General features: G+C 35.3%; 1 protein-coding gene across 2 annotated transcripts in view; it reads right to left on the bottom strand.

Moving 5' to 3' along the window:
* Positions 1–480: 480 nt before the first annotated feature.
* The window catches only part of pcf11 (PCF11 cleavage and polyadenylation factor subunit), a 33615-nt gene continuing 20588 nt past the window's right edge, over positions 481–13507 (bottom strand). For both annotated transcript variants that reach the window (XM_051926454.1, XM_028800313.2), the window contains 6 exons: positions 10496–10610; positions 9535–9718; positions 3825–3980; positions 2774–2866; positions 1575–1610; positions 481–1475 (listed from right to left, as the gene is read on the bottom strand). In XM_051926454.1, coding sequence (XP_051782414.1) covers positions 1242–1475; positions 1575–1610; positions 2774–2866; positions 3825–3980; positions 9535–9718; positions 10496–10610 — 818 coding nt within the window. In that variant the 3' untranslated portion in view covers positions 481–1241. The remainder of the gene's footprint in view (positions 1476–1574; positions 1611–2773; positions 2867–3824; positions 3981–9534; positions 9719–10495; positions 10611–13507) is intronic.

Below are 13507 nucleotides of genomic sequence, written 5' to 3'. Positions count from 1 at the left end.
AACAAGCTGTTGAACAGGAATAACTAATAAAGTGGCCGGTGATTGTATATATAAAAAATATGACCGAATACATTTATATACGCAAAAATAGGGCTTTTAGTGTTACGTGGCTGAATCATGACGTACATTATTTAATAAATTAAGAACATACTGCTTTGTCATCCAAAAGTCACTCCTACTCCTTGTCTTGCAATCCAGTACCTACCCCAGTATTACCATCTACAAGACACAAATCAGTGCTATGGAACTACTGCTGTCAAATGAGAATTCAACAAAAATCACCACCTCATCATTATTTTGGTGCATGAATTAAGGCAATGCAAAAAAATGATAACACATAAAACATTTGTAGTTAAATATTTTTATTTATCCTTTGAATGAAGCAGACAGACCAAGATAAATTTCTTAAATGAAAAACATCAGTAAATTTATAACTACACCAACAATTGTACAAGAAACACCACAAAAGACTCGGAGCAGTAAAGTTAAATATTTTATTGATTATTCAAGTCCTTTCAAACTCTGCTGCTGCACGCAAGATTAGAAAGTAAATTCTTCAAACCTTTTCAAAATCATCCAGAAATTACTATTGACCATATTTACAGAGTTCACTGCCCTGAGTGCAACATTTCCTTGATGAAGAATCTCGAAGACCATTAAAGAATTATTATTGTTCATAAAAATCCATCAGTGGTTTATGTGATTGCCTTACCTTTCCAAACCATATCAAATAAATGCACTCAGGGGGCAAAAGGAATCCCCCACCCCCAAATGATTAGTTTAATGTTAAAGATTTATTTCTCCTTCTCAACCCCGCCCCAAAAAAAGAACTCAAAAGTTAATCTTTATTTGTGAACATTAACATTTTTGTATTTAAGCATTTTAATAAACCAATACTTAAGATTCACCTCTGACATTAGCAGTATGATGTATACTAATATTACACATCAAACATAGCAAAAATAGCTTTATTTATAAATTAAATCTGATACATACATTTTCTTTTAGGTACATTTACAGTCCTCTCACACAACATAATGCCTGATTTGAGCAGGCAATTTCAAAGAATCAAATACAAAAATGTATTTAAAGTATGTAGAGCTGAGCACATTGCCTCAGCATTTAATATAAAAATAATTTATACATAACCAAAATACAGTACTATGCATTCTCACTTTCCTCAGATGGTTTAAAAAAAAGAATCAAATAGCAGCATTTTTTTTCCTTTTTTTTTTTTTTTTTTACTCGGCATTCATGCAGGCTTCTGGCGTTTCTTGTTCCAATTTTATTTCAATTTGTTCCAATTTTATTTCATCAGAACTATTTTCTTCCTTACAGCTGCCGACACTGTTACCTGCTTCTTGTTTAACACTTTCACTCAAGGATGGTTCTTCAGTCTCTTGTGGAATTAAAGAATTTAAAGGATTTTCTAGAGGAGCCTTACTAGGTGAAGGAGTAAAATCAGCAAATGATGACTAAAAAAAGAAAACATTTAAACATTAAGTGATGACATGAATCAAATATAGAAGATAAAAATGATCTTCACCTATACTGAAAATTGCACACATACTTACATTTTTGTAATCTTCATAGCAAGAGGGATGATATGTCTACCAAAAAAAAAAAAAAATTTGCACCTTAACAGAATCTTCACATGTTACAATCATTCAACATATACTGTATCATGCTAAGGCAAGTGAAACCAAGACAAGACCTTACCCGAAGATTAATGTATCTCATTTTCTATGTAATTCAAGTGTAAGTGTACATTCTGGAGACATTGTGAGATCTGCAACTCTTGCCTTGTGCTGCTGAATGTAAACTTACAAAAGACTTGTCAAATACTAATACAGTACTGCAGAAAAAGTCTTGGCTACAGATCTCCAGTGGCAGAATTCTCTGCAGCTGCTCTAACAACTGAACCCTATAATATTACTTGGGGAAGGGGCTTGAGGCTTAGAGGTTATGAAGTGGACAGTCTTGGCAAGGAGCTATTTTGAAAAGATCAAGTACAATGGATCTATCCAGACTAAAAAAAATTTGATCTAGAGGATAACTGCAAGTTAAAGGGTTGTGCAGATGGAGCAACTCTCTTGCAGTCCTGAGCAGCTATGCATTTTTACAGTAATTTCATTAGTGTACCTGCCACAGTGACACTCGTTTAAATATGATTAACTTGTTACTTGCTATAAATAAAGTACCAATTTAAAATATGTAACCATCCTAGTGTTATATATTTTGAGATTTTTATGGACCTTTTTTATCCTTTTGAGTTGTGTTATGAAAAATGCTATAGTGAATAATGTTTAATATTATCTATGGTGCCCATCTCAAATTTTTAATCTTCTGAAATAAAGAATTGAAAAACCTGCTCTATTTTTCTAGGCAAATTTAAGGTGGCAGTGGATTATCATTATTATTTACCCCAGTTATAGGGTACACAGCAATTGCATGAGTGTAAAAACAATGTGGGAGAGCAGGGATAAACAGGCATGTTAATTCTAGAATCTTAAAAAAAAAAAAAAAAAAAATCATCAATAGAACAATACCTTTAGTCTAAGAATTATTTTCCTCAACATGGTTAATTACAAAAATATGCACATAAACATTTGTATTGACAACTAAAATTAAATAGAAGATTACAAATATACCAGACAAAATGTTCACTCTCCTTTTAAGGATAACGTAACTTCCATATTCAATCAAATATGATGAGGCATACATTTTTAAAGTTAAAATTCCTGACAAAATGTAAAATTTTGAAGTTTCCAACCTTTTCTTCAACACGAATAGCATTTTTGAGATGCCATTCTTCCTCTTCCTCCTCCCAGTACATTTCAAATTTCTCCTGGCAAATTTCACATATCTAAAAGATGAAAAGGGAAAAAAAAAAAAAAAAAAAGATCAGTCACTGGCCGAAGCCCTGCGAGGCAACATAAAGATGTATTTAGAACAGGAATGGTGTCTCTTCTGTAGAACAGTGCTGTGAATTTGAATGTAATACTCCATTAAACCCACCAATTACAAATTAAATGTTGTGATCTGTGGAATTAGTTTTACTTCCAACTATTCAACCAGCAATCAGCATACTGCTCATAAGGTGTATGGTTTTTGATTGGTCTAAAGTATTGTGGAATGGCTATGAAAATTAGACTACTTTGACTTTCACAAAATGGGAGCATTTTTTCTAATTTGAATTATATTTATATGTTTTGTTTGATCCATAACTGGTCTTTGCAAATTATGCAGTAAACATTCTATGAATTAAACATTTTAATTCAGCTACCACGTCAGCAAAACAGACTGGCAAGACTCAGCCCATCTCTGCTATGATAACTAAAAGTATTAAATTCACTACATTTACATTTTCTGATAAGAGTCAAAAACTAAACAATGGCAGGGATGCAGGCTGCATACCTCTGAAATTATTTTAATGAAGAAGACCATACAGAACCACACTCCTTCCAAAGTATCACAACACGGAAATAAGGGATATTTTTCCAGAGATATTACAAGCACAGACTGTGGCATATGATGAAATAAACCCAAAAGTCCTTAAAAATCACACACACCTCTACAGAACACATGTATTCATTATTTAAATGCAACGGATTTCTAATTGGCAGCTGAAATGTAGTTAATGATGTGCTTCAAGGAATCAGGGATAAAATACTATCTGCAGCTAAAACTATTATACTCTTACATAAGTAAGGGACTTTGGCAAAATTTAGACTCTGATACACCTCCAAACGTCTGGTTAGAACCAGGATCTTGATGTGTGAAGGGAAAAACAGACTTGGCTTTCCATCTGTAAATTTACTTGCCTCATCGACAACATCTGGAGCAGCCTTTACACTTGGAAACTCTTTTTCCTTGGCAGCTTCCTGTGTCTTCTGTACAACTTCTTCATGAACCTTTTCAAAAAACTGACTTTTTGCCCGCTCCTCTAAATCGGCTATCTCTTCAAACTCTATCCAGTCCTTTAATAAAAAAAAAAAAAAAAAAAGAAATATTCAATTAGTAAAGTAGTAGGCTGTTATATTTGCAAGTCTTTACACTGCCAACCAACCTCATGCATTAAATGACATCAGTTTTGACCCATTTTACACATATACTATAGTCCTAACTGTTTGTCAGCACAGCATTAGTGCAGCCTTGTGAAATTCAATGTAAAACCACAAGATCCTTGAAGGCCACGGTTTTATTTTACACAACATCATCTAGGGTCACACCTAAACTATGTTGCTTACCTATTAGGGGGCCAATTATTACTTTGATTAATTTGGATTTTAACAAAATACAATGTTTGTACAAAAATACAATAACTATTTAAAAATCAAATGTTTCATTTCTTGCACAACATGTTCTATTGTTATGAGTGAATAAGTGTGAACCTTTTTCTTTAAAGTTACAGCACCAAATACTGGCCAGTGCAGTCATGAAATGAAATACCCAGCAAAAAGCTTGGCATATTGTGGATGACACAATAACACCATTTGCAATTTCATTTTCAAACTCTAAGAGTACTGCAAAAATTAAAACTAAAATGTAATAGCACCATTTGCAGCCTGAAGAGCAATTAGTCTGCAAAAATACAAAATAAAACACAAATAAGCAGTGGTGCCACACGCTGCTCATTGAATTTTCATTTTCCATGTTGCATTTTCAAGTTCTCAACATGCAAACAGCATAGCCTTGATTTCCCACAATTCTTTGTTGTTCGTAGCTCCAGACACTTCGATCAAGAGAATGCTTCTCACTTTGTGTTCAAATCACGTGATTTAAGTCTTTTCACCTTCGTACTGTGAGCTTAACAGTGTACCTGTCTCACAAAATCTGAAGACCATGCATGATTGTAGTTATGAAGTAATTACTATTTAATTACAATATTTAAAATGATAAAAAATAGCTTTAATTACAACATAATTTACATTTATTTACACTGAAGTGAAAATGGGACACTTTGTATCTATTGTTTTTTTTGTAGTATTATATAATTTACCCTTCTACAGCACTGTTTCCGAACCTTTTCTCTGTGGTGGCACACTTTCTGGAACCAAAAACATCCCAAGGCACACCACTATTTTACTAACCACAAATTCCTTATATCTCATACACATGCTCAACTGTCCGAAGGGCAGGAATTACTGGAGAAGTCAGTTTAAAAAAACAAAAAAAAACAAACTTGCATGCTCACTATTCACCACTGCTGTAAGGCTCACTGGTGACCACACAATGAAGACAGATGAACTTTAGCAGTCTGGAGACATGTCTGAAGTGCTCCAATTGCTGTGTCTGCAACATAATGCTCACAAAGCTGCTTTTATGCCAGCTTCTCCAGGTAGGCCTGTCTCCTCTGAAAGGTCTGCCCCATCCAAGGAGGTTGTCGCTCACAGGTAAAGACCCAAGTGTGCTACACTATTATTTCCATTGCACACCTGGGTAGTTCTTACAGTGAACCACTTTGCCGCAGCACAGTAGTTGAAATACGCTACTCTACAGTTTTTACCATCTTATACTCTGTCCTATTCCCCTGTATTATTATCAAATATTCTATTAAGTGCCTTACTCCATGTATCTTCAGATTTTTTCTGAAGAAATACTTCAAATGCTGGTGTAAAATGTTGAACCACTTTCTATTTGTGATCTTGTCTGCTTGCTCAATAAAGTCCAATCTGGCACTGAACTTGAACTTCTGCATTAAGAATTTATATAATACTTGTATGTTAATTCTCAACCTGTTTAGCACAGTTACTAATCTGACAAAAAATGAATCAAGTCATTTAACTTTTTTCTATTCATTCCACACAGCCTTGGAATAAGCATTCTCAAGACTCTAGTGAAGTTATATGCTTTTTTGTAATATGGGGACAAATTGTACCAATTATTTCATGTGAAGCCTTATACATGCATTACAAAGTTTAAACATTACCTTCTTTGAAATGTACTTCATGCAGCCTTCTATATAACCCAATATTCTGTGAGCCTTTATTTATAGCTCCTACTGAACGCTGTCTAGTTGACAGCTATGACAGATACATCAAGTCTTCCACGTTTCTCTTCTAAGGCAGGTATTCAAAATTCAAACTCTGTATTTTCTCAGCTTAATTCAGTTCTGCAGCCTGAACACCACGCTCAAACACTAAACTCAGACTAGACTACTGTGGGATGGATTATAAAACATTTTCAGAATCACATAAATGCTGTACACAACCAGTATGCACAAACAAGTCTGTATCTTCCTTATATATTTCTACAGAGTCAGTAAGATCACTAGTACTTCCAAGTCTCTCTTGTAAGGTAAACATTCAAGTTTCAGACTTTATATATACTACCAAAAAGATTGTGTGCTCTCTATGGTACTTTTAAACCCACTTAGTCTAGTGTTGCCTAAATATGCAGTTTCATGAACACGTATATGCAAACAATGGCCCCAAGTTATAAATACTGAGAGACTTCCATTTTAAAAGTTGTTTGCATTATAATCTACAGCTTTCTGGGATCAATTCAACTCTGTGACCCAAACATAACGATCTTGCATTGTAATGTCTAGCCTACTGTGAAAAACACATTACAAATAGAACAACAAAATACTTTCATAATGTCATAAATAGCATGCAAAACCGCTATGAATCAAATGAGCCTGCCCCTTTCTTTCTATCTATAGTATCAGAAAAACACAATCTCCCCATCTACACCCACACTGATTGCAAGGACACTGCTTTTAAGAACTGCTTCAAGGCTGCTGAATGCCACACACCATCAGTGGCAAAGCACAACTTGTTAAACTTCACAAGACTTTCTTTAAATCATGGTGCACTGAACTTTATTCTGACTGAGAGAAGGCTGCAAGTTACTCTATAGACGACGTGATATATCTGCTAGTGCCTATCATCAACAGTTTACAAACAAAGGACCACTTTTGGTTGGCGGTTTTTGGGATTGTGGTACTTAATTGATAGAGATCACAATGTTGTCCATGAAAACTAATGGGGGTTGTGGTTCCTAAAACAGAAAAACCAGTATGACTGACCATCAAAATTGACACACTATTCAAATATACTTTTGGCCTCATCTATTTTCTTTGTAATGAACATACATGTGAATTAGTGGTACATGTCTTAATGGTACTGTTTACACAGGTGATGTCATCATGACTAAGTGATTATCTGCACTGGAAACATAGGTGTATCTAACAGAGTTGAGACTTGGAATATTAACGTTGCATTTTATGTTAGAGTTTAGGGGTAACCATTTGTTACTCCAAAATCCATGTTATTGTTTGATCTGGCTACATGTATCCCTGGGGCCTCATAGAACCCTGTAGGAAACATGCATACGCCATTTCTTATGCAAAAGTCAGGATTCATAAAAACAAACCTGGATGGAAGGTTTCAAATATTAGTAAGTACTAAACAGACTTTTTTTTGCCATTTTAGTAACACCAGGGGGCAGGACAATGAAGTGAACAGAAAATATAATTTCCTTGCACAATTTCAATTATACGTCAGTCACATTCTAATCTCTGTCTGTCCATCCATCTATTTTTTTTAAAGTTGATTATTCTAAACCTGTAACGAAACAAGGATTGTGTGCTTTATGTGTGGTGGTCATTGTAATGTAGACTCCATATCCGCACACAACCCCAAGAGGATGTCTCTAGGATGTCTAAAATGACTTCCAAGTCAGCCATCATCATGAAAAAGGACACAGATAGTTTTTTTCTAATTTAAAAATTAAAAATTGTATTTCTAGGTTTCTTAATCTATGTATTTTAATTGTGACAAAATAAGCACTTTACTTTTCTAAGAAAATGTACGCGTGGCATAGTTAACTGCAGATGTGAAAGCTGTTGTAGTGTTTTCTGATTACTCGCTTCATCACAAAGACACATCACATTTTTATTTTTTAAATATTTTGCAACAGAGGTATATGTAATGTGTAATGCAGATTTGCTCTGATTACCATGCTGCTATTTGTACTGTTGGGCATAAGCCACAGCTACTATCACTTCAACCACTTGAATGGACCACTGAAAATCTGTTTTGCCAACAGCATCTTTACTTGCATATAAAAGAGAAATAAAATGAATACAACATATTCAAGTAGAAAAAACCTTTCTGAAACAGTGAGCTAATCTGCAATTGATAAATATTTCTCTGTCCAATTAAGGACTGTCGATGAGCAACTGAAAAATATTTTTGGGCAAGACATACTATAGTATTTGTTGATGCAGCCATCTTTTATATCCACTTATTCAGGGCAGGGGCAGCTGCAGCCTATTCTAGTAAGCAATGGGCACAAGCAGGAATAATCTCTGGACAGGGCACCAGGCCACTGCAGGGTGAATGCACGCGCACACACACACAGGGACAATTTAGTATTGCCAATTCACCTAACTTGTCTTTGAAGTGAGGGAGGAAACCCACATAAACCCTTATGCAGGTTCCAAGGAGTACGTGGGATGTAACTCCCGTACTCCTTACTATGAAGCTGCAGCATTATCACTGCACCATAATGTGCCTAATTTGTTGATTAACATATTTACATTAACTTTGACCTTAAAAAGTTAAGTCTTAAATAAAGAGTGTTTTTTCCCTTATTTTATCTGCATACTACATCTGTATGAGGGAATGCATTACTGCCAAATATCAGCAACACCTCAAGTTCACAATCATCGAGTTTTCTTGGTTCTTCCATGGTTTGATAGTAAAGACATCATGTGGCAACACAGCCAAAAATCTTTGAAGATTAAGCAATGAATGTTCAAATAAGGGCTTTTATTTTAAGCCATAAATGGTTTACTAATGGAATGTCACGAGAAGTAGCTAGAAGGGCATACACAAGCACACAGTTTTAAGGTCATTTGAGAATTAGAAAGGAACTTGGTATACAGTTTTATAAATTCAATATTTTTGTGCATATACAGTTTTTGCTTTTTAGCAAAGCACAATTTCAGTATGAAATCCGAGAAAGGTTTTATACACGAGGTTCCTGGTCAGTGTTTGGGAGAAATGTAAGATCACTATTAAATTGCTGCTCAGTTGCAGAAGCAGCAATTTAACATTAGCCAAACAATGAGGCAGTTTTGATTTGCTCCAAATACAACTAGTTTTTGTTATCATCTAACAAAAATGGCATCACAATTTAGTAAAAAATAACCAAGATAGCTCCATATCCAAACACTGATACAACCACTTAGAACAGTGTTTACGTTATTTATTTTTTTAAAAATAGGAGTCCTATATTTCCCATATTTGTCAATGCAGCACAAGAGAAATGGACAGATTTTCATTTTGGTAATCAAGACATCTATTGATATTGATACACACTAGAGCTAGTGTTAAATTCAACTATGGAGACTAAGTCTAGTTTCTGATTTGAAAATAAAACTAGCAACTTAATGGAAATGTCAATATATTTTCTTTGAATATTTTCAAAAAAAGCAAAGGACCACGTAAATACCCTGAAAGCATATAGTCTTCAATTAATGACTATGAAAAACATTAAATACTCCTACAAACTTGTACTTACTGTCAAACTGTAGTACCATCTTCTGTGGGTAACTTTTTTGCTTATATCCTTTTCAGATCTGTTCTGTCGATAATGCCAGTCCAAATGGTCAGCATAGACATCAGTTTGTGAACTGGTAAATCTCATTCCACAAGAGTAACACTGAATTCCAGTATACAGCCTATTAATAACACTGTCATACCGTCTTAAAAAAAAACAACAAAAAAAAAAAAAACCAATACTGAATGTTAGAAATGTGTTAACAGGGATATTAAAAAGATATTACAGTAATTTTTAATTAAACTGAGTATTTCTGTCAAATAGTTCAAATAAATGAGGGAAGTGACTAATCTACTTGCAATCAACTGACATTAAACTAAATCTGCTTTACTTCAAACTGGTTATAGTGAGAAGTCAAGTAAAATTACACGTTTTATTGGCTAACAAAAAAAAGATTACAATATGCAAGCTTTCGAGCCAACTCAGGCCCCTTACATCTTGCCTGAAGAAGGGGCCCGAGTAGCCTCGAAAGCTTGCATATTGTAATCTTTTTTTAGTTAGCCAATAAAAGGTGTCATTTTAAATTGACTTTTCACTACATTCATAATGGCTAACATGGTAAAACACCCTAGTACTTCAAACTGGTTATAAAGTACTGTCAGACTCCAGTCAGCAGTGTTAGAATTGGTAAATGCTTAGGATTCTGATGAACAGGCTTACTGTAGGATTTTTGATTAACATTTCTTGAGTACCAGGATTTTTTTTTGCTGTGGCCAACCATTACAGCTGTTAAAAAAACAAATATTCATGTAACATCCAGATTCATTATTAACATAAGTTTAAATATGTTTGATTACTTGCTTATTTTTGATTTGAATATTCAAAGCTTATTGCATTACTAATTAACAGCACTAATATGCACACACCTCAAAAAAAGATTAAAAATGCTCCCTAAAATAATATTTAACAAAAAAGTTCTCACTGTTTCATTTCCTCCATTATAAACCCAGTAAGATCTGGAATATTCTGGTCCTCATCGGGTTCATCATCATCATCATCCTCCTCAGTTGGGTGGGACTGAGATGCAGCTGCAGAATCTGTAGTCAATAAAAAATGAAAATGTATTTAGTGATAAAGTACTCATGTTTGAGGAGATAACATAAAATGTTTTAAACTGCTATACATACAAGCTTTGTAACGAGTCTACAATATCTATACTAATAAAAGGCAAAGCCCTCACTCACTGACTCACTCATCACTAATTCTCCAACTTCCCGTGTAGGTAGAAGGCTGAAATTTGGCAGGCTCATTCCTTAGAGCTTACTTACAAAAGTTAAGCAGGTTTCATTTCGAAATTCTACAAGTAACGGTCATAACTGAATCCTATTTACATACATATATACGTCCATAGCCTGCAGCTTGGTCGCCGCGTGAGGCGGGGTTGCGTCCTGTGTCTCCCGGCCTCCCACGTAGTTGGCTGCCTGCCTATATTGCGTCTCCCATCCCCACGCCTCCCACGTAGTTGGCTGCCTGCCTATTTAACACGTTTGGAGAACCGCCAATGCCTCTTCAACATCTTAGATTCACAGGTGACGATTTGAGTAGTGGACACTTTGATGTTTATCAATGTTTCAACTCTCAAAAGCTGGATGTGAAGTTATCCATGAAACCGGTTGTATGCTTACAACGCTTGACAGATGCCGAATGTCACTTCAACACAACAAGTCCTGCAAATACTAATGTAATTGAAACAAACCATGAAACTCAAACTGAATATGACAGCAGTAATCCAAGCTGTGAGAAAACAGTAAAAAGGAGGCGTGTCAGACGTCATGGTAAATTTTCTGATGCAGCTAGACGGAAACAACTTCGTGACGCTGCCGCCAAATACCCGCAGAAAAATCCACAAGTTCATAGAGACGCTGCCGCTAAATATTCGCACGCAAATCAACAAGTTAATAGAGCTTCTGTTTCTAGGTACAATCCCAATAATAAAAAGCGGCTCATATGAAAACAACAGGTTTGACTCAAAAAACCCGATTGTGGATTTGCGTACAGCCACCGAAACTTTGTAACGGCACGAGACTTCAGGTCACGTGTTTGCAAAAGAACCTAATTGAGGCAACTATTTTTACTGGCAGTGGCTCAGGTGAGAGAGTTTTTATTCCTCGCATCCCCGCTATACCCTCTGATCTCCCATTTCAATTCAAACGCCTCCAATTTCCAGTAAGGTTCTGCTTCGCATTGACAATTAACAAGTCTCAGGGACAAACCCTACAAAAGGTTGGCATTGATTTGAGGCAAGATTGCTTTTCACATGGCCAACTGTACATTGCATGCTGAAGAGTAAGCTCAGCGCACAGCTTGGTCATATTACAACCAGTGGGCCGAACCGACAACGTGGTATACAAAGAGATCCTTAACAAATACTTATTTGTATATTTTCCCTCAGTTTAAAAATGTTTACTTTTCTTCTTAACAATTTTAAGGCAGTACTTCGCTACTGCGAAGCGCGGGTATTTTGCTAGTACTACATTATAAAGATACAGCCCTCTCCACAATTTTGGTACCCCTGCTAAAGACAAGTACAAAAGGGTTATGAAAATATTCACCTTTTGGTGAAAAGAGAAAAAACAAAAGAGAAATCCAACTAACTAACGAAAATTTATTCTGGAAAAAAAAAAAACCTCATTAAGAAATAATTATTTGTAACAAACCACATGTGCCACAACATCTGGCAACAATATGTAATCAATGTTAAAGCTATCGTATGAAACAACATAGTACCTTTATGTTAAATATTTGCTCAACTAATGTGAACAATAAGAGACAGTGGTGATAACATCTAACACTGCAAAAATAATCAGTTTTTAATCATCATAACTTATCAGACCCATGGAGATTTTTAAATCTAAACTCAAATGCATATTCATTCTCATCAGTACATCACACTTCACAGAAGAATCGATTATTTCTTTACAGACAATAATTTATTGCCCACTATCAATCTTGCTGGTACAACGGCATTGATATCTCCAACTATGCCCATGTGATCATGGAGCTTAAATTACTATGCCCTACACACTCATCACATAGCTGGCAGTGATGTTGAGTGAACAGGATGTTAAGAAAGGTAAAAAATATACCCTAGGATCACTGTTAAGAGAAAAAGTAGCATCTTGAGGTCACCAAGTCTCCAAAACTACTATCAGATGCCACCTCCATGCCAACAGATTTGGCAGGCATACCAGAATAAAGTTTTTCCTGTCATTTAACCACTAACGCAAGTGATGGGAGTTTGCTAAGAAAGTTCTATGGTCAGACAAAGCAAAAATTGAGCTTTCAGGCAAGAAACATTTAAAGTGGGTTTGGTGTAAAAAGAAGGTGGCCTATATTAAAAAGAGCTTAATCCCCACTGTCATATATGATGGATGTCTTGTGATGTTGTGGAGCTGTTTTTCCTCCAAAGGCCCTGGGAACCTTAAGGTACATGGACCCCCGAAATACCAGGAGATTTCTACTTTTAGTCTGGATGCCTCTGCCAAGAAACTAAACTTAATTCTTGTTGGATCTTCCTGAAGGACAATGATCCAAAACACATGTCCAAATCAACACATAATAGTTAAAGGTACACACAATCAAGCTTCTGCCATGACAGGCTTATCCCCCAAACCAAACTAAATGGAAAAATTGTGGGGTGAGCCGAAGAGGAGCATGTACAAGGACGGACCTAGGACCCCAGATGATCGTGAGATATTCTGTAAATAGGAATTTTCTTAAATTCCCTGGTCTATATTGTCCAGCCTTATGTTAAGACTCGGTGTTGTTTTATTGGCAAAAGCAGACTGTATAAATTAAACACAAACAACTTTCAATGAGGAACTTTTTTTCTGAAAATAATTTTACTTCAGTTAAAGGGTGTATTTTTCTCATTTTTTCCAATATGAAATTAAGGTAATTAATCAAATGGTCATTTTTATATACACCTTTCAGC

Source organism: Erpetoichthys calabaricus, chromosome 4, assembly GCF_900747795.2.
Source record: "Erpetoichthys calabaricus chromosome 4, fErpCal1.3, whole genome shotgun sequence".
Classification (NCBI taxonomy): domain Eukaryota; kingdom Metazoa; phylum Chordata; class Cladistia; order Polypteriformes; family Polypteridae; genus Erpetoichthys; species Erpetoichthys calabaricus.
This window is presented reverse-complemented; position numbering and strand designations above follow the sequence as displayed.